At 43.2% G+C, this 21,844-nt stretch overlaps 1 protein-coding gene across 1 annotated transcript in view; it reads right to left on the bottom strand.

Annotated features, from left to right (window-relative positions):
• Nucleotides 1–1,152: 1,152 nt before the first annotated feature.
• The window catches only part of LOC134433150 (butyrophilin subfamily 2 member A1-like), a 28,254-nt gene continuing 7,562 nt past the window's right edge, over nucleotides 1,153–21,844 (bottom strand). The window contains exons 3-9 of the mRNA XM_063182031.1: nucleotides 20,711–20,809; nucleotides 18,663–18,689; nucleotides 18,023–18,172; nucleotides 4,870–4,890; nucleotides 4,733–4,759; nucleotides 2,063–2,339; nucleotides 1,153–1,504 (exon numbers count right to left, since the gene is read on the bottom strand). Coding sequence (XP_063038101.1) covers nucleotides 1,234–1,504; nucleotides 2,063–2,339; nucleotides 4,733–4,759; nucleotides 4,870–4,890; nucleotides 18,023–18,172; nucleotides 18,663–18,689; nucleotides 20,711–20,809 — 872 coding nt within the window. The 3' untranslated portion in view covers nucleotides 1,153–1,233. The remainder of the gene's footprint in view (nucleotides 1,505–2,062; nucleotides 2,340–4,732; nucleotides 4,760–4,869; nucleotides 4,891–18,022; nucleotides 18,173–18,662; nucleotides 18,690–20,710; nucleotides 20,810–21,844) is intronic.

The following is a 21,844-nucleotide window of genomic DNA, read 5'->3' on the forward strand; positions in this document are numbered from 1 at the left end:
TGGGTTTAGGTAAGGATTAGGGATAGTGGTAGGTTTAGGCTTAGTTTTAATGTTCAAGTTAGTGTCAGTGAATATTTGAAATAATAAAATGAGAATTATTTGCTTATTTAGCAATGAATTTAATTTTTAAATGCAAACATTTCAAAGAGTTTATTCTAAGGGATAACTGGAATTTTAAAATGAGCATAATTTGAAAATACACGTGAAAATTTAGTTTTTACACCCAAATATTCCCCAGGTCTGTTTCAAGCCCTCACAGGTTGGATCCCCAGCCCACTCCCGCCCGATCCTGGCCTGAAGGACGGGAACAGATCAGGGTTAGGGGATAATTTCAGTATTAAAATAGGAATAATTTTGATATTTAAATTCTCATTTGCTTTGGGGTAAGGATTAGGGACAGTGGTAGGTTTAGGCTTAGGTTTAATGTTTGGGTTAGCATCAGTGAATATTTGAAATAAATGAGAATTATTTTAGTATTTAACAGGGAATTTACTTTTTAAATGCGAGTATTTCAAAGCGTTCATTACAGGGGATAATTGGAATTTTAAATGAGAATAATTTAAACAAAAAAATGTTAGGCTTAGGATTAGGGTCAGGTTTTGGTTTTGGGTCATCATTAGGGTTAGGGGATAAGTGTAATATTAAAATGGGAATAATTTGGATATTTAAATTCTAATTTGATTTTGGGTAAGGATTAGGGTTAGAGTTAGGCTTAGGCTTTGGGTTATCATTTAGGTCAGTATCAGTGAATATTTGAAACAATAAAATGAGAATTATTTGAATATTTAACTGGGAATTTAATTTTTAAATGCAAGTATTTAAAAGGATTTGTTCTAGAGTATAATTGGAATTTTAAAATGAGAATAATTTGAATATAAAAATGTTAGGGTTAAGGTTAGGGTCACGTTTTGGTTTTGGGTTTGGGTCATCGTCACTGTCATGGTTAGGCGATAAGTGTAATATTAAAATAGGAATTATTTTGATCTTTAAATTCTAATTTGGGTTTGGGTAAGGATTAGGGTTAGAGTTGGTGTTACGGTTTGGGTTAGTGTCAGTGAATATTTGAAATAATAAAATGAGAATTATTTGCTTATTTAACAATGAATTTAATTTTTAAATGCAAACATTTCAAAGTGTTTTTTCTAGGGGACAATTGGAATTTTAAAATGAGAATAATTTGAAAATACACCTGAAAACATAATTTTTTACACCCAAATATTCCCCAGGTCTGTTTCAAGCCCTGACGGGGCGGATCCCCAGCCCACTCCCGCCCGATCCCAGCCTGAAGAATGGGAACAGAATCCCGGGGGTTTCCAGCGGCACAGATCCCAGGAGCTGCTGCTCCTCGGCGTCGAAGAACCGGAGCTGGCGCCGCTCGAGGTCCAGCAGCACCCCGAGCACGCGGCAGCGCCCCGGGCTCCGCTGCAGCCGCCCGCCCTGCAGCCGGAACTCGCCCCGGGAATACGCCAGGGATGGGGCCAGGGATGGGGCCAGGGATGGGGCCAGGGACAGGGACAGGGATGGGGCCAGGGACAGGGACAGGGATGGGGCCGCTGCCCCCGGGATGGAAGGCAAGGGGTGGTACCGGTGGGAATCTGGGCTGGGGTCCGGGATGGAGGGGATGGGGTGGTCCCGATGGGAATTCGGGGTGGGATCCCACAGGGAATCAGGGATGGGATCCAGGATGGAATCCCGAATGGGATCTGGGATGGGATCCTGCAGGGAATTGGGGATGGGATTTGGGATAGGATCCAGGATAGAATTTGGGATGGAATTTGGGATGGAATTCAGAATGGGATCCGGGGAATTCGGGATGGGATCCAGGATGGGATCCGGGATGGGATCCTGCAGGGAATTGGGGACGGAATCTGGGATGGAATTTGGGATGGGATCTGGGATGGGATTTGGGGTGGAATTCCCCAGGGGATCCTGCAGAGAATCCAGGATGGGATCCCGGACAGAATCTCGCAGGGAATCATCCCTCAGGGACTCATCCTGCAGGGAATCTGGGATGGAATCCAGGGTGGAATCCCGGATGGGATCCCGAATGGAATCCCTCAGGGAATCCCGGATGGAATCCCGGATCTCCTCCCGGAGCACGCCCAGCTCCCAGTCGCTGCCGTCTCCCAGCTCCACTTCCCAGTAGTGCTTCCCATGGGAAAATCCCTCCCAAGCCACGGCCAGGGCCCCCAGGTGGGGCTGGGATCCGGGATCGGGGCCGGGGATTTGGGATCCGGGATCGGGGCCGGGAATTTGGGATCCGGGATTGGGGCAGATCCAGGATCGGCCCCAGATCAGCAGGGCCGGGTGGGTGCAGCTCTCGTCCAGCGTCAGCGAGACTGGGAAAGAGGGGGGCAGGGAACGTTTGATAAAGGTTTGATAGGGTTTTGATAGGTTTTTGATAGGGTTTGAGAGTGTTTGATAGAGTTTGATAGAGGTTGACAGGGTTTGGTAGGGCTTTGATAGGATTTGTTAGGGTTTAAAAGGGGTTTGATAGGGTTTGATAGGATTTTGATAGCCTGTGATAGCATTTGATAAGGTGTGATAGGGTTTGATAGGATTTGGTAGGTTTTTGATGGAGTTTTTTAGGGCTTCATAGGGTTTGGTAGGTTTCTGATAGGGTTTGATAGCATTTGATAGGGTTTGATAGTGTTGGATAGGGGTTTGGTAGCGTTTGATAGGGTTTGATAGGGGTTTTATAGGTTTTTTATAGGGTTTCATAGGGTTTGGTAGGTTTTTTGGTAGGGTTTGATTTGGTTTGATAGGTTTTGATAGGGTTTTGATGGCGTTTGATAGGGATTTGATAGTATTTAATAGGGTTTGGTAGGGTTTGATAGTGTTTGATAGCTTTTGATAGGTTTTGATAGTGTGTGATAGGGGTTTGATAGGGTTTGATGGGATTTTGAAAGGGTTAGATAGCGCTTGATAGGGTTTGATAGGGGTTTGAGAGTGTTTGATAGAGTTTGATAGGGTTTTGATAGGGTTTGGTAGCATTTGATCGGGGTTTGATAGCGTTTGATAGCATGTGATACTGTTTGATAGGTTTTGATAGGGCTTGATAGGGTTTGGTAGGCTTTCGATAGGGTTTGATAGGGTTTGATAGAGTTTTATAGGATTTTGGTAGTGTTTGATATGGTTTGATAGAGTTTGATGGGTTTTGATAGGGTTTGATAGGGTTTGATGGAGTTTGATAGAGTTTGATAGGGTTTGATAGCCTGTGATAGCATTTGATAAGGTGTGATAGGGTTTGACAGGGTTTGATAGCTTTTGATAGGGTTTGATAGGGTTTGGTAGGGTTTGATAGCATTTGATAGGGTTTGATACCATTTGATAGCGTTTGATAGGATTTGATAGGTTTTAGTGTAGGGTTTGATAGGGTTTGGTAGCGTTTGATAGGGTTTGATAGGGTTTCATAGCATTTGATAGGGTTTGATAGAGTTTGGTAGTTTTTTGATAGTGTTTGATAGCTTTTGATAGGGGTTCGATAGTATTTGATGGAGTGTGATAGGGTTTGATAGCGTTTGATAGAATTTGATAGAGTTCAATAGTGTTTGATAGGGTTTGATAGCGTTTGGTGGGATTTGATAGGGGGTTGATAGCGCTTGATAGCGTTTGATATCGTAGGCTATCGTGGGATATAATCTGATACAATTTTATATTGTTTCATACCATGTGATATCGTTGATGATGTGATATCATTTGATATCATTTGATATAGTTTGATATCAGGTGATATCACTCGATATCGTGTGGTGCTGTTTGGGAGAGGAAAAGGAAAATGAGAAAAGGAAAAAGAAGAGGAAGAGGAAGAGGATGACAATGAGGATGAGGAAGGAGAAGAGGATGAGGAAGAGAAACAGGAACAGGAAGAGGACAAGGAAGAGGAAGAGGAAGGAGAAAAGGAAGAGGAAGAGAAATGGGAACAGAAAGTGGAGGAAGAAATGGAGGAAGAGGAAGAGAAATGGAGAAGGGGAAGAGGGAGAGGATGAAAATGAGGATGAGGAAGGGGAAGACGATGAGGAAGAGAAATGGAAAGAGGAAGAGGAAGAGGAAGATGAAGGGGAAGAGGAAGGGGAAGGGGAAGGGAAAGAAAGAAGAACAAAGGGAAGAGGAAGAGGAAGAAGATGAGGATGAGGAAGAAGATGAGGATGAGGAAGGGGAAGAGGAAGAGGAAGAGGAAGAGGAAGGGGAAGGGAAAGAGGAAGAGGAAGAAGATGAGGATGGGGATGAGGAAGAAGATGAGGATGGGGATGAGGATGAGGATGGGGAAGGGGAAGACGAAGAGGAAGAAGATGAGGATGAGGATGAGGAAGGGGAAGAGGAAGAAGATGAGGATGGGGATGAGGATGAGGATGAGGAAGGGGAAGGGGAAGGGGAAGAGGAAGAAGATGAGGATGAGGATGAGGATGAGGATGAGGATGAGGATGAGGATGAGGATGAGGAAGGGGAAGAGGAAGAGGAAGGGGAAGAAGATGAGGATGAGGAAGGGGAAGGGGAAGGGGAAGAGGAAGAAGATGAGGATGAGGATGAGGATGAGGAAGGGGAAGGGGAAGGGGAAGAGGAAGAAGATGAGGATGAGGATGAGGATGAGGATGAGGATGAGGATGAGGATGAGGATGAGGATGAGGATGAGGAAGGGGAAGGGGAAGGGGAAGAAGATGAGGATGACGATGAGGAAGAGGACGATGAGGAAGAGGAAGATGAAGAAGAGGAAGGCTCGGGCCGCACTCACCCGCGTGGCTCTGGGCCCGTCGGAAATCTGCTGGAGAGCAGCAGCGCTAATTACCGGTAATTATCGCTGATTGACGGCCATTACCGCTCATTAAGGGCATCTCATTTGCATATGGCCTGGGGGTGGGAACCACTCACCGAGCTGGGCCTGGAGCTGCTCTGGAACGAGAACGGCGAGAGGGCAGGGGGGACACGTGAGGGACACGTGAGTGTGGCACCGGAGTGACACCTGTGTGACACCTGAGTGTGACAATTGTGTGTGACACCTGAGTGTGACACCTGAGTGCGACACCTGAGTGTGACACCTGTGTGTCACAATTGTGTGTGACACCTGAGTGCGACACCTGAGTGTGACAATTGTGTGTGACACCTGAGTGCGACACCTGAGTGTGACACCTGAGTGTGACACCTGAGTGTGACACCTGTGTGTGACACCTGAGTGCGACACCTGTGTGTGACACCTGAGTGTGACACCTGAGTGTGACACCTGAGTGTGACAATTGTGTGTGACACCTGAGTGTGACACCTGAGTGACACCTGTGTGTGACACCTGAGTGCGACACCTGTGTGTGACACCTGAGTGTGACACCTGAGTGACACCTGTGTGTGACACCTGAGTGACACCTGAGTGTGACAATTGTGTGTGACACCTGAGTGTGACACCTGAGTGTGACACCTGAGTGCGACACCTGTGTGTGACACCTGAGTGTGACACCTGAGTGTGACAATTGTGTGTGACACCTGAGTGCGACACCTGTGTGTGACACCTGTGTGACACCTGAGTGTGACACCTGAGTGTGACACCTGTGTGACATCTGAGTGTGACACCTGAGTGTGACACCTGTGTGACATCTGAGTGTGACACCTGTGTGTGACACCTGAGTGTGACAATTGTGTGTGACACCTGAGTGACACCTGTGTGACACCTGAGTGTGACACCTGAGTGTGACAATTGTGTGTGACACCTGAGTGTGACAATTGTGTGTGAAAATTGTGTGTGACACCTGAGTGTGACACCTGAGTGTGACACCTGAGTGTGACAATTGTGTGTGACACCTGAGTGACACCTGAGTGACACCTGAGTGTGACAATTGTGTGTGACACCTGAGTGTGACACCTGTGTGTGACACCTGAGTGACACCTGAGTGTGACACCTGTGTGTGACACCTGTGTGTGACACCTGTGTGTGACACCTGTGTGACACCTGAGTGTGACACCTGAGTGACACCTGTGTGTGACACCTGTGTGTGACACCTGAGTGTGACACCTGTGTGACACCTGTGTGACACCTATGTGACACCTCTGTGTGACACCTGAGTGACACCTGTGTGTGACATCTGAGTGTGACACCTGAGTGTGACACCTGTGTGTGACACCTGAGTGACACCTGTGTGTGACACCTGAGTGTGACACCTGAGTGACACCTGTGTGACACCTATGTGACACCTCTGTGTGACACCTGAGTGACACCTGTGTGTGACATCTGAGTGTGACACCTGAGTGTGACACCTGTGTGTGACACCTGAGTGACACCTGTGTGACACCTGTGTGACACCTCTGTGTGACACCTGAGTGTGACACATGTGTGTGACACCTGTGTGACACCTGAGTGTGACACCTGTGTGTGACACCTGTGTGTGACACCTGTGTGTGACAATTGTGTGTGACACCTGAGTGACACCTGAGTGTGACACCTGAGTGTGACACCTGAGTGACACCTGAGTGTGACACCTGAGTGTGACACCTGTGTGTGACACCTGAGTGACACCTGTGTGACACCTGTGTGACACCTGTGTGTGACACCTGAGTGTGACACCTGAGTGTGACACCTGTGTGACACCTGAGTGTGACACCTGTGTGTGACACCTGAGTGTGACACCTGAGTGTGACACCTGAGTGTGACACATGTGTGTGACACCTGTGTGACACCTGAGTGTGACACCTGAGTGTGACACCTGTGTGACACCTGAGTGTGACACATGTGTGTGACACCTGTGTGACACCTGAGTGTGACACCTGTGTGTGACACCTGAGTGTGACACCTGTGTGTGACACCTGAGTGTGACACCTGAGTGACACCTGAGTGTGACACCTGTGTGTGACACCTGAGTGTGACACCTGAGTGACACCTGTGTGTGACACCTGTGTGTGACTCCTGAGTGTGACACCTGTGTGTGACACCTGAGTGACACCTGTGTGTGACACCTGAGTGACACCTGAGTGACACCTGAGTGTGACACCTGTGTGTGACACCTGAGTGTGACACCTGAGTGACACCTGAGTGTGACACCTGTGTGTGACACCTGAGTGTGACACCTGAGTGACACCTGTGTGTGACACCTGTGTGTGACACCTGAGTGTGACACCTGAGTGCGACACCTGAGTGACACCTGAGTGTGACACCTGTGTGACACCTGTGTGTGACACCTGAGTGTGACACCTGTGTGTGACACCTGAGTGACACCTGTGTGTGACACCTGAGTGTGACACCTGTGTGACACCTGAGTGTGACACCTGAGTGTGACACCTGAGTGACACCTGAGTGTGACACCTGTGTGTGACACCTGTGTGTGACACCTGTGTGTGACACCTGAGTGTGACACCTGAGTGACACCTGAGTGTGACACCTGTGTGTGACACCTGAGTGTGACACCTGTGTGACACCTGAGTGTGACACCTGAGTGTGACACCTGAGTGTGACACCTGAGTGTGACACCTGTGTGTGACACCTGAGTGTGACACCTGTGTGACACCTGAGTGTGACACCTGTGTGTGACACCTGAGTGTGACACCTGTGTGACACCTGTGTGACACCTATGTGACACCTCTGTGTGACACCTGAGTGACACCTGAGTGTGACACCTGTGTGTGACACCTGAGTGTGACACCTGTGTGACACCTGAGTGTGACACCTGAGTGTGACACCTGAGTGTGACAATTGTGTGTGACACCTGAGTGCGACACCTGTGTGTGACACCTGAGTGTGACACCTGAGTGTGACACCTGAGTGACACCTGTGTGTGACACCTGAGTGTGACACCTGAGTGTGACAATTGTGTGTGACACCTGAGTGCGACACCTGTGTGTGACACCTGTGTGACACCTGAGTGTGACACCTGAGTGTGACACCTGTGTGACATCTGAGTGTGACACCTGAGTGTGACACCTGAGTGTGACACCTGTGTGACATCTGAGTGTGACACCTGAGTGTGACACCTGTGTGACATCTGAGTGTGACACCTGTGTGTGACACCTGAGTGTGACAATTGTGTGTGACACCTGAGTGACACCTGTGTGACACCTGAGTGTGACACCTGAGTGTGACAATTGTGTGTGACACCTGAGTGTGACAATTGTGTGTGAAAATTGTGTGTGACACCTGAGTGTGACACCTGAGTGTGACACCTGAGTGTGACAATTGTGTGTGACACCTGAGTGACACCTGAGTGACACCTGAGTGTGACAATTGTGTGTGACACCTGAGTGTGACACCTGTGTGTGACACATGTGTGACACCTGTGTGTGACAATTGTGTGTGACACCTGAGTGTGACACCTGAGTGTGACACCTGTGTGTGACACATGTGTGACACCTGTGTGTGACAATTGTGTGTGACACCTGAGTGTGACACCTGTGTGTGACACCTGAGTGACACCTGAGTGTGACACCTGTGTGTGACACCTGTGTGTGACACCTGTGTGTGACACCTGTGTGACACCTGAGTGTGACACCTGAGTGACACCTGTGTGTGACACCTGTGTGTGACACCTGAGTGTGACACCTGTGTGACACCTGTGTGACACCTATGTGACACCTCTGTGTGACACCTGAGTGACACCTGTGTGTGACATCTGAGTGTGACACCTGAGTGTGACACCTGTGTGTGACACCTGAGTGACACCTGTGTGACACCTGTGTGACACCTCTGTGTGACACCTGAGTGTGACACATGTGTGTGACACCTGTGTGTGACACCTGTGTGTGACAATTGTGTGTGACACCTGAGTGACACCTGAGTGTGACACCTGAGTGTGACACCTGAGTGACACCTGAGTGACACCTGAGTGTGACACCTCTGTGTGACACCTGAGTGTGACACCTGAGTGTGACACCTGTGTGTGACACCTGTGTGTGACACCTGTGTGTGACACCTGAGTGTGACACCTGAGTGACACCTGAGTGTGACACCTGTGTGTGACACCTGAGTGTGACACCTGTGTGACACCTGAGTGTGACACCTGAGTGTGACACCTGAGTGACACCTGAGTGACACCTGTGTGTGACACCTGTGTGTGACACCTGTGTGACACCTGAGTGTGACACCTGTGTGTGACACCTGTGTGACACCTGAGTGACACCTGTGTGTGACACCTGAGTGTGACACCTGAGTGACACCTGAGTGACACCTGTGTGTGACACCTGTGTGTGACACCTGAGTGTGACACCTGTGTGACACCTGAGTGACACCTGTGTGTGACACCTGAGTGTGACACCTGTGTGACACCTGAGTGTGACACCTGAGTGTGACAATTGTGTGTGACACCTGAGTGTGACACCTGAGTGACACCTGTGTGTGACACCTGTGTGTGACACCTGAGTGTGACACCTGAGTGTGACAATTGTGTGTGACACCTGAGTGCGACACCTGTGTGTGACACCTGTGTGACACCTGAGTGTGACACCTGAGTGTGACACCTGTGTGACATCTGAGTGTGACACCTGAGTGTGACACCTGAGTGTGACACCTGTGTGACATCTGAGTGTGACACCTGAGTGTGACACCTGTGTGACATCTGAGTGTGACACCTGTGTGTGACACCTGAGTGTGACAATTGTGTGTGACACCTGAGTGACACCTGTGTGACACCTGAGTGTGACACCTGAGTGTGACAATTGTGTGTGACACCTGAGTGTGACAATTGTGTGTGAAAATTGTGTGTGACACCTGAGTGTGACACCTGAGTGTGACACCTGAGTGTGACAATTGTGTGTGACACCTGAGTGACACCTGAGTGACACCTGAGTGTGACAATTGTGTGTGACACCTGAGTGTGACACCTGTGTGTGACACATGTGTGACACCTGTGTGTGACAATTGTGTGTGACACCTGAGTGTGACACCTGAGTGTGACACCTGTGTGTGACACATGTGTGACACCTGTGTGTGACAATTGTGTGTGACACCTGAGTGTGACACCTGTGTGTGACACCTGAGTGACACCTGAGTGTGACACCTGTGTGTGACACCTGTGTGTGACACCTGTGTGTGACACCTGTGTGTGACACCTGTGTGACACCTGAGTGTGACACCTGAGTGACACCTGTGTGTGACACCTGTGTGTGACACCTGAGTGTGACACCTGTGTGACACCTGTGTGACACCTATGTGACACCTCTGTGTGACACCTGAGTGACACCTGTGTGTGACATCTGAGTGTGACACCTGAGTGTGACACCTGTGTGTGACACCTGAGTGACACCTGTGTGACACCTGTGTGACACCTCTGTGTGACACCTGAGTGTGACACATGTGTGTGACACCTGTGTGTGACACCTGTGTGTGACAATTGTGTGTGACACCTGAGTGACACCTGAGTGTGACACCTGAGTGTGACACCTGAGTGACACCTGAGTGACACCTGAGTGTGACACCTCTGTGTGACACCTGAGTGTGACACCTGTGTGTGACACCTGTGTGACACCTGTGTGTGACACCTGAGTGTGACACCTGAGTGTGACACCTGAGTGACACCTGTGTGTGACACCTGAGTGACACCTGAGTGTGACACCTGAGTGTGACACCTGAGTGACACCTGAGTGACACCTGAGTGTGACACCTCTGTGTGACACCTGAGTGTGACACCTGTGTGTGACACCTGTGTGACACCTGTGTGTGACACCTGAGTGACACCTGAGTGTGACACCTGAGTGTGACACCTGTGTGTGACACCTGTGTGTGACACCTGTGTGTGACACCTGAGTGTGACACCTGAGTGACACCTGAGTGTGACACCTGTGTGTGACACCTGAGTGTGACACCTGTGTGACACCTGAGTGTGACACCTGAGTGTGACACCTGAGTGACACCTGAGTGACACCTGTGTGTGACACCTGTGTGTGACACCTGTGTGACACCTGAGTGTGACACCTGTGTGTGACACCTGTGTGACACCTGAGTGACACCTGAGTGTGACACCTGTGTGTGACACCTGAGTGACACCTGTGTGACACCTGAGTGTGACACCTGAGTGTGACACTTGTGTGTGACACCTGAGTGTGACACCTGTGTGACACCTGTGTGACACCTGAGTGTGACACCTGAGTGTGACACCTGTGTGTGACACCTGAGTGTGACACCTGTGTGTGACACCTGTGTGACACCTGTGTGTGACACCTGTGTGTGACACCTGAGTGTGACACCTGAGTGACACCTGAGTGTGACACCTGAGTGTGACACCTCTGTGTGACACCTGAGTGACACCTGAGTGTGACACCTGTGTGTGACACCTGAGTGTGACACCTGAGTGACACCTGGGTGACACCTGAGTGTGACACCTGTGTGTGACACCTGTGTGACACCTGTGTGTGACACCTGAGTGTGACACCTGAGTGTGACACCTGTGTGACACCTGTGTGTGACACCTGTGTGTGACACCTGTGTGTGACACCTGAGTGACACCTGTGTGTGACACCTGAGTGTGACACCTGAGTGACACCTGTGTGTGACACCTGTGTGTGACACCTGTGTGTGACACCTGAGTGTGACACCTGAGTGACACCTGTGTGTGACACCTGAGTGTGACACCTGAGTGTGACACCTGTGTGTGACACCTGAGTGTGACACCTGAGTGTGACACCTGTGTGACACCTGAGTGACACCTGAGTGACACCTGAGTGTGACACCTGTGTGTGACACCTGAGTGTGACACCTGTGTGACACCTGTGTGTGACACCTGAGTGTGACACCTGTGTGTGACACCTGAGTGTGACACCTGAGTGACACCTGTGTGTGACACCTGAGTGACACCTGAGTGTGACACCTGTGTGTGACACCTGAGTGTGACACCTGAGTGTGACACCTGAGTGTGACACCTGTGTGTGACACCTGAGTGTGACATCTGAGTGTGACACCTGAGTGTGACACCTGTGTGTGACACCTGAGTGTGACACCTGAGTGACACCTGAGTGACACCTGAGTGTGACACCTGAGTGTGACACCTGTGTGACATCTGAGTGTGACACCTGAGTGTGACACCTGAGTGTGACACCTGAGTGTGACACCTGTGTGACACCTGTGTGTGACACCTGAGTGTGACACCTGTGTGACATCTGAGTGTGACACCTGAGTGACACCTGAGTGTGACACCTGAGTGTGACACCTGAGTGTGACACCTGTGTGTGTCACCTGTGTGTGACACCTGTGTGTGACACCTGAGTGTGACACCTGTGTGTGACACCTGAGTGTGACACCTGAGTGTGACACCTGAGTGTGACTCCTGAGTGACACCTGTGTGACACCTGAGTGACACCTGAGTGTGACACCTGAGTGTGACACCTGAGTGTGACACCTGTGTGACACCTGTGTGTGACACCTGAGTGACACCTGAGTGACACCTGAGTGACACCTGAGTGTGACAGCTGTGTGTGACACCTGTGTGTGACACCTGTGTGTGACACCTGAGTGTGACACCTGTGTGACACCTGTGTGACACCTGAGTGTGACATCTGAGTGACACCTGAGTGTGACACCTGTGTGTGACACCTGTGTGTGACACCTGAGTGCGACACCTGAGTGCGACACCTGTGTGACACCTGAGTGTGACACCTGAGTGTGACAATTGTGTGTGACACCTGAGTGCGACACCTGAGTGTGACAATTGTGTGTGACACCTGAGTGACACCTGTGTGACACCTGAGTGTGACAATTGTGTGTGACACCTGAGTGCGACACCTGAGTGACACCTCAGTGACACCTGAGTGTGACAATTGTGTGTGACACCTGAGTGTGACACCTGTGTGTGACACCTGAGTGTGACACCTGAGTGTGACACCTGTGTGTGACACCTGTGTGTGACACCTGTGTGACATCTGAGTGTGACACCTGAGTGTGACACCTGAGTGTGACACCTGAGTGACACCTGTGTGTGACACCTGAGTGTGACACCTGAGTGTGACACCTGAGTGTGACACCTGTGTGTGACACCTGAGAGTGACACCTGTGTGACACCTGAGTGTGACACCTGAGTGTGACACCTGAGAGTGACACCTGAGTGTGACACCTGAGTGACACCTGAGTGTGACACCTGTGTGTGACACCTGAGTGACACCTGAGTGTGACAATTGTGTGTGACACCTGAGTGACACCTGGGTGACACCTGAGTGTGACACCTGTGTGTGACACCTGAGTGTGACACCTGAGTGTGACACCTGAGTGTGACACCTGAGTGTGACACCTGTGTGACACCTGTGTGTGACACCTGTGTGTGACACCTGAGTGTGACACCTGAGTGTGACACCTGAGTGACACCTGAGTGTGACAATTGTGTGTGACACCTGAGTGACACCTGAGTGTGACACCTGAGTGACACCTGAGTGTGACACCTGTGTCAATGTCTAATCAGTCATTAATTATTCTCTGTCTAATCAATCATTAATTGGCCTATTTCTAATTAGTCATTATTAATCTCTGTCTAATCGATCATTGGTCAATGCCTAATCAATCATTAATTAGTCTTCGTCTAATCAATCATTAATTAGTCTCTGTCTAATAACAATTTAATAAATACCTAATCAATTACTCATTAGTCTCTAATCAATCCTTAATGAGTCCCTGTCTAAGCAATCATTAATTAGACAATGCCTAATCAATCATTAATCTGTCTGTGTTTAATCATTGGTTAATTAGCCCATATCTAATCAATCATTTATTACACTCTTTCTAATCAATCTTGAATGAGTCCCTCTCTAATCAACTATTAATTAGTCAATGCCTGATCAATCATTAAGTAGTCTCTGTCTAATCAGTCATTAATTAGTCATTGTCTTATCAATCATTAATTAGTCCCTGGCTAATCGATCATTAATTAGAGCCTCACCCAGTCTCGTGTCCATCTCCAGTTTCTCTGCAGGGGCAGAAAAGGAAATTGGGGAATTCTGGGATATCAATTAATTAAATAATTAATCATTAGAAATTAATATTTGTGAATAAATAGCTCATTATTATTAATTACTTAAAATGAATATATTATTATAAATGATTAATTAATAAATACAATTCTTTAAAATAATGAATTATTATAAAAATTATTGTTAAAACTAATCATTATTAATGACTAATTGAAATTAATTATTAGAAAATTTAATTTATTTTTATACATTTATGATTACAATGAATAATTTCTTATTATTAACTTGCTATTAGATAATTGAATTTATTATTAGCAATCAATAATTATTAATGAATATTTCTTTATTATTTACTTAAGAGAATTCAATTATTTATTAGAAATTCATAATTACTAATGAATATTTTATCATTTTTTTAATTTCTGAAAATAAATTTTATTTAAAATTAATATTAATTGATATTATATTATTATTAATTTATTATGAGAAACTTAAATTCTATTAGAAATTGTTGATTATTTATTAATATTGCAATTCTATTATTTTCTTCCTAGAAAATTGTTTTTATTAGACATTGATAATAATTAATACTTTATTATTATAAAAATAAAAATAATAGTTATAAATTAATATTAACAATTAATAATTTGTTATTATTCAATAATTCCTAGAAAATTCATTTTATTGATAGAAGTGAATAACTATTAATGAATATTTTTATTTTTAATTAAGAGAAAATAATTATTAATATATAATTTATTAATAATTTGTTATTAGAAATCTGAAATAGCTATTATACATTAATGATAAATAACAAATATTAAAACATGATTTAAATTAATTAATCCATAATTAATTCAGGCTTAAACAAATTTTAAATTAATTTGAAATTTCCCATTTTTTTGTGTCTTTTTCCCAAAATAATCTCAGATTTTCCCTGTGATAAATAATTAATTGCTGAATGAATTTATTAATTAACTAATTAATTACGGAACTAATTCGCAGAAATCTCAATTCCCAAAATCGCAGCTTGAGCATTTTTACCCCTCTGGAGTTTCCCCGTCACCTCCTCTGGAAAAAAGAGAAAAATTGAAATTATTAATTGGCAATTAATCATTAATTAGTGCCAGACTAATAATGAATAGTGGCTGCTATACATAAATAATTAATAGATTTATTATTTTGTAAAATTTTTATTTTTATTTATTATTTTCATTTATGAGTTAGTAATTAGTAATTCATTATCATTCTTTCATATTTTTATTGCTAATTTTAATATAATTAATTATTATTATTACTTTAATTATTTTTATTATATTTTATATACTTTATTATTATTAATTACTGCATTATTTTTAATTATTATATTGTATTTAATATTTAATTATCTAATTATAATTAATTAACTTTTTATTGCTAATTAACTATTGTGTTTAATATAAATTTAATTATTTATTAATTAATTGTTGCAAACTTTTTAGCTAAATAATTAAAATTACAATTAATATAATAATTAAATCTATGAATATTATTACGAATATTAATTGAAATAAATAATAATCAGAATAAAGCTAATAAAGAATTCGAGTCTAATTATTAACGTCCCTATTAATTAGTCATTGTTTAATAAATCATTAATTAGTCTATGTCTGAGCAATAATTAATTGATCTACGTCTAATAAATAATTAATTATTCTACATGTAATAATAATTAGTCTATGTCTAATCAGTAATTAATTTATCTGTGTCTAATAAATAATTAATTAGTCTATTTGTACTAATTAATTAGTGTTCCTGTAATTATAATTAGTCTATGTCTAATCAATCATTATTTAGATAATTAACCTAAGTCTAATAAATAATTAACCTAGGATTAATAATTAGCTAATTAGCGGCTAATATATCATTCATTAGGGGCTGATAACAAATTAATTAAATGCTAATAAATTAATAATTAGCCGGTAATTGTTAATTAATTCTAATAATGATTTTATTAGTTGTTATTAATGAATGAATGCAGCTCTTACCCAGCTCCATCCTGAGCTCCTCGGTCTCTGCGGGGATTCGGGAATTTGGGAATTCGGAGATTTCAGAATTTGGGGATTTGGGAATTTGGGGATTCGGGAATTTGAGGATTTGGGAATTTGGGGAATTTGGGGATTTGGGGATTCGGGAATTTGGGGAATTTGGGGATTTGGAGAATTTGGAAATTTGGGAATTTAGGGATTTGGGAATTTGGAGATTTGGGAATTTGGGAATTTGGGGATTCGGGGATTTGGGGATTCGGGAATTTGGAGAATTTGGAGTATTGGGGAATTTGGGGATTCGGGGATTTGGGGATTTGCGAATTTGGGGAATTTGCGGAATTTGGGGATTTGGGAATTTGGGGTTTTGGGAATTTGGGAATTCGGAGATTTGGGAATTTGGGGATTTGGGAATTTGGGGGATTTGGGGAATTTGGGAATTTGGGGATTCGGGGATTTGGGGAATTTGGAGATTCGTGAATTTGGGGAATTTGGGAATTTGGGGAATTTGAGGATTCGGAGATTTCGGGATTTGGGAATTTGGGGAATTTGGGAATTTTGGAATTTGGGGAATTTGGAGATTCGGGGATTTGGGAATTTGGGGAATTGGGGGATTCAGGGATTTGGGGATTTGGGGAATTTGAGGATTCGGGGATTTGCGAATTTGGGGAATTTGAGAATTTGGGAATTCGGGAATTTGTGGATTTGGGAATTTGGGGATTTGGGAATTTGGGGATTTGGGGATTTGGAGATTTGGGGATTTGGGGATTCGGGGAATTTGGGAATTCGGGGATTTGGGGGATTTGGGAATTTGGGAATTTGGGAATTCAGGGATTTGGGAATTCGGGGATTTCGGGATTCGGGGATTTGTGGAATTGGGGGATTTGGGAATTTGGGGAATTTGGGAATTTGGGGATTCAGGAATTTGGGGAATTTGGGGATTTGGGGACGGGAATTTTGGGGAATTCAGAAATTTTTGGAGAATTTGGGGAATTTTTGGGATTTGGGAATGGGAATTTTGGGGAACTTGGGGATTTAGGAACAGAAATTCCGGGAATTTGGGGATTTAGGAATGGAATTTTGGAGGATTCCAGGAATTGTTGGGATTTAGGAACGGGAATTCTGGGAATTCAGGAATTTTGGAGGATTCCAGGAATTTGGGGGATTTAGGGACAGGAATTCTGGGAATTTTTTGGAATTTAGGGACGGGAATTTTGGGGAATATCGGGAATTTTTGGGATTTAGAAACAGAATTTCTGGGAATTTGGGGGTTTAGGAGCAGGATGTTTGGGGAATTTGTGGATTTAGAAATGGAATTTTGGAGGATTCCGGGAATTTTGGGGGAATTTGGGGAATTTTGGGATTTAGGAAAGGGAATTTTGGGGGAATTTTTGGATTTAGGAACGAGAATTTGGGGGAAATTTGGGGATTTAGGGACGGAATTTTGGAGGGTTCCAGGAATTTTTGGGATTTTGGGAATTTTGAGGGAATTTGGAGATTTAGGGATGGGAATTTTGGGGAAATTTTGGGATTTGGGAAGGGAATTTTGGGGAATTTTTGGGATTTAGGGTGGGAAGTTCCAGGGGAATTTGGGAATTCTGGGAATTTTTGGGAATTTGGGGTGGAAATTTTGGGAGATTTTGGGAATTTGGGGTCGGGAATTTGGGAATTTAGGGATGGGAATTTTTGGGAATTCCAGAAATTTTTGGGATTTAGGAAAGGAAGTTCTGGGAATTTGGGGATTAAGGAATGGGAATTCCGGGATTTGGGGGATTTAGGGATGGGAATTCCGGGAATTTGGGGAATTTTTGGGATTTAGGAATGGGAATTCCGGGAATTTGGGGAATTTTTGGGATTTAGGACTGGGAATTGTGGGGGATGTTGGGGATTTGGGGATGGGAATTTGGGGAATTTTGGGGATTTAGGAACAGAAATTCTGGGAATTTGGGGATTTAGGAGCAGGAATTTTTGGGGATTTAGGGATGGGAATTTGGGGGAATTTTGGGATTTAGGGGCTCGAATTCAGGAATTGCAGGAGGATCTGGGGATTTAGAGATGGGAATTTCAGGGAATTTGGGATTTCGGCACAGGGGTTTGGGGGATTTGGGTCATTTTTAGGATTTATGAATGGAAATTTTGGGGAAATTTGGGGAATATTTGGGATTTAAGAGCAGGAAATTTTGGGAATTCCTGGGAATTTGGGGATTTTGGGGCTGGAACTTTGGGAATTTTGGGGATTTGGGGAATTGCAGAGCTGAGCTCACCCTCGCTGATTTCCTGCTGGGATTTCCCTGGGAACGGGAGAGGAAATGGGATTTGAAATGGAATTTTTGTTTCTATTCTTTAATTTTTGAAGTTTTATTTCATTTCATTTCTTTTCTTTTGATTTATTTTCGTTTCATATTTTATTTCGTTTCAGTTTTATCTTTTATTTATAATTTCATTACATTTCATATTTCATTCTATTTTTAAAATATAATTTATTTTCATTTAATTTCATTTATTTTATTCTATTTTTAAAAATTTAATTTATTTCATATCATTTAATTTAATTTAATTTCATCGATTTTATTCAATTTTATTTCATCTCAATTTAATTTAGTTTAATTAATTTCATTTCATTTTATATAGTATTTAATTCTGCTTTCTTTTTGGTGGAAATTAATCTAAATTTAAAATTATTTAAAATTAAATTTAAATTTAATTAAAATAATGAAAAATTAATATAAATAATGAAAAATTAATTAATAATTAATAAACGCAATTCATTAATGCACTCACGCTCCTGAGCCAGAATCCGGCGGTCTCCTGGGGAACCGGTAATTAGGAGACAATTAATGGGAAATTAATGGGCAGATAATGGGAAATTAATGGATAATTAATGGGTAATTAAATGATACATCATGGGTAATTAATTGGTAAATGTTGGGTAATTAATGAGAAATTAATGGGTAATAAATGGGGACATTATGGGTGATGAATGGGTAATTAATGATGGGTAATTAATTGGCAGTTAATTGGTTATAAATGGATAATTATTTGGTAATTATTGAATAAATTAGGAGTGATTAATTGGCAATTAATGAGTAAATAATGGATAAATTACTGGGTAATTAATGAGCAATTAATGGGTGCTGAATGGTTAATGAACAGGATATTAATATCTAATAAATCGGTAATTAATGGGTACAGAGTGGGTAATTAGTTGGTAATTAGTGGGTATTTACCAGGGAAATGAATGGGTAATTAATCGCTAATTAATGGGTAGTTAATGATCAACAATAATGATTAATTAATAACGACTAATTAGTAGCTAATAACTGGGTAGTTAATGATGAATAATTGTGTTATTAATGGGTAATTAGTGGTTAATTAACGGGTAATGAATTTTTAATTAATGAAATAAAGGGAGGAAAAGGGGAAAGAAAAATGGAAATGGGGAAGAAAACAAAAAACGGAAAAATTGAAGGGGAAAAATGAGGGGGAAAAGGGCAGAAATGGGAAAAATGGAAAAATGGGGAAAAACAGAAAAAGAGGAGGAAGAAAAAGGGAAAGAAAAAGGGGGGAAAGGGAAGAAGAAAAGGGAAAAGAGAAATAAAAAAAGAGAGAAAAAGGGAAGAAAAACAGAAATGAAAGGGAAATAGAAAGGGGGGAAAGGAAGAAAAAGAGGGAAAAGGGGGAAAAAAGTGAAGACAAAGAGGGGAAAATGGGGGGGAAAGGAAATAAAAAAGGGGAAAGAGGAAAAAAGGGAATTGAAAAGGGGAAATGGGAAAAAGGGAAATAAAAGGGGAGGAAAAGGTGGAAAAGAGGGAAATGGAAAGGAGGGAGAACGGAACAAAAAGGGAAAGAGGAGGAAAAGAGGGAAAAAATAGAAATGAGAGGGAAATAAAAGGGGGGGAAGGGAGGAAAAAAGGGGAAATTGGGGGGAAATAAAAAGGAAATGAAAAGGGGAAAAGAATAAAGGAAATTTAAAGTGGGGAAAAGGGAAGAATAAGGGAAATAAAAAGGGAGAAAGAAGGGGAAAAACAGAAATAAAAAGGGAAATGGAAAGAGAGAAAAGGGGGAAAAAAGAAAGAAATTGGGGGGGAAAGGGGAAATAAAAAGGAAATAAAAAGGGGAAAAGGGGGAAATAAAAAGGAAATTAAAAGGGAAGAAAAAGAGGGGGAAAGGGAAAAAAGGGAGAAAGGGGAAATAAAAAAGGTGGGAAAAGGGGAAAAAAGGGAATAAAAAGGGGGGGAAAGGGAGGGAAAAGGGGGAAATAGAGGGAAAATGGGAAATAAAAAGGAAATAAAAAGGGGAAAATAATAAAGGAAATTTAAAGTGGGGAAAAGGAAAGAAAAAGGGAAATAAAGAGGGAGAAAAAAGGGGAAAAACAGAAATAAAAAGGGAAATAGAAAGAGGGAAAAGGGAGAAAAAGGGGAAATAAAAAGGAAATAAAAAGGGGGAAATAAAAAGGAAATAAAAAGGGAAGAGAAAGAGGGGGAAAGGGAAAAAAAGGGAGAAAAGGGAATAAAAAGGGGGGGAAAGGAGGAAAAAGGGGGAAATGGAGGAAAATGGAAATGGAGGAAAAAGGGGGAAATGGAGGAAAATGGGAATGGAGGGAAAAGAGGGGAAATGGAGGAAAATGGGAATGGAGGGAAAAGAGGGGAAATGGAGGAAAATGGGAATGGAGGGAAATGGAAATGGAGGAAAATGGGAATGGAGGGAAATGGGAATGGAGGGAAAAGAGGGGAAATGGAGGAAAATGGGAATGGAGGGAAATGGAAATGGAGGAAAATGGGAATGGAGGGAAAATGGGAAATGTTGATTTTTGGGGATTTTCTGCTCACGGCGCAGGCGGGCAGCCGCGGCCAGCGCCAGGCACAGCGCGAGGATGAGGAGCAGGACGAAGGCCGGGAGCCACGGCGACGGCGACGGGAAGAAAACATCTGGAAAGGAACCCGGGAATCGCAGAAAAAACGGGAATTATGGAAGAAAAACCCCTGGAATTCAGTACAAAAATGGGTGTTCTGGCCAAAAAATAAAAAAAAATGGGAATTATGGAAGAAAAACCCCTGGAATTCAGTACAAAAATGGGTGTTATGGCCAAAAATTAAAAAAAAATGGGAATTGTGGTTAAAAAAATTCAATTTTAAAAAACGGGATTATGGCAAAAAACGGGAATGCTGTAAAAAAGCTGCAATTACGGCGAAATGAAATCCGGGAATTCCGTCCAAAAAAATGGGAATTATGGCGAATAAAATGGGAATTCCAATAAAAATGGGAATTGTGGCAAAAAAACCCCAGGAATTCCATAAAAAAATGGGAATTACGGCCAAAAAATGGGAATTCCATAAATAATGTTATTATGGCAAAAAAAACCCCAGGAATTCTGTAGAAAAATGGGAATTATAGGAAAAAATGGGAATTCTGTAGAAATACCGGAATTATGGCAAAAAACCACTGGAATTCCATAAAAATGGGAATTATGGCAAAAACCCAAGAATTCAGTTAAAAAAAAGGGAAATTATGGCCAAAAAAATGGGAATTCTGTAAAAAAATTGTAATTATGGCTAAAAACCCCCAGGAATTCTGTAAAAAAAAAGAAATGGGAACTATGGCTAAAAACCCAGGAATTCCATCAGAAATTGGGAGTTATGGCAAAAAACCCGAGGAATTATGTAAAAAATGGCAATTATGGCCAAAAAAATGGGAATTCTGTAAAAAACCCGGAATTGTGGCAAAAAAACCACTGGAATTCCATTAAAAATTGGAATTATGGCCAAAAAATGGTAATTCCATAAATAATGTAATTATGGCAAAAAACCCCAGGAATTCAGTTAAAAAAAAGGGAAATTATGGCCAAAAAATGGAAATTCTGTAAAAAATTGTAATTATGGCAAAAAAACCCCAGAAATTCTGCAGAAAAATGGGAATTACGGCCAAAAAAATGGGAATTCTGTAAAAATCCCGGAATTATGGCA

This window comes from Melospiza melodia, unplaced genomic scaffold (genome assembly GCF_035770615.1).
Source record: "Melospiza melodia melodia isolate bMelMel2 unplaced genomic scaffold, bMelMel2.pri scaffold_145, whole genome shotgun sequence".
NCBI classification, from domain to species: Eukaryota; Metazoa; Chordata; class Aves; order Passeriformes; family Passerellidae; genus Melospiza; species Melospiza melodia.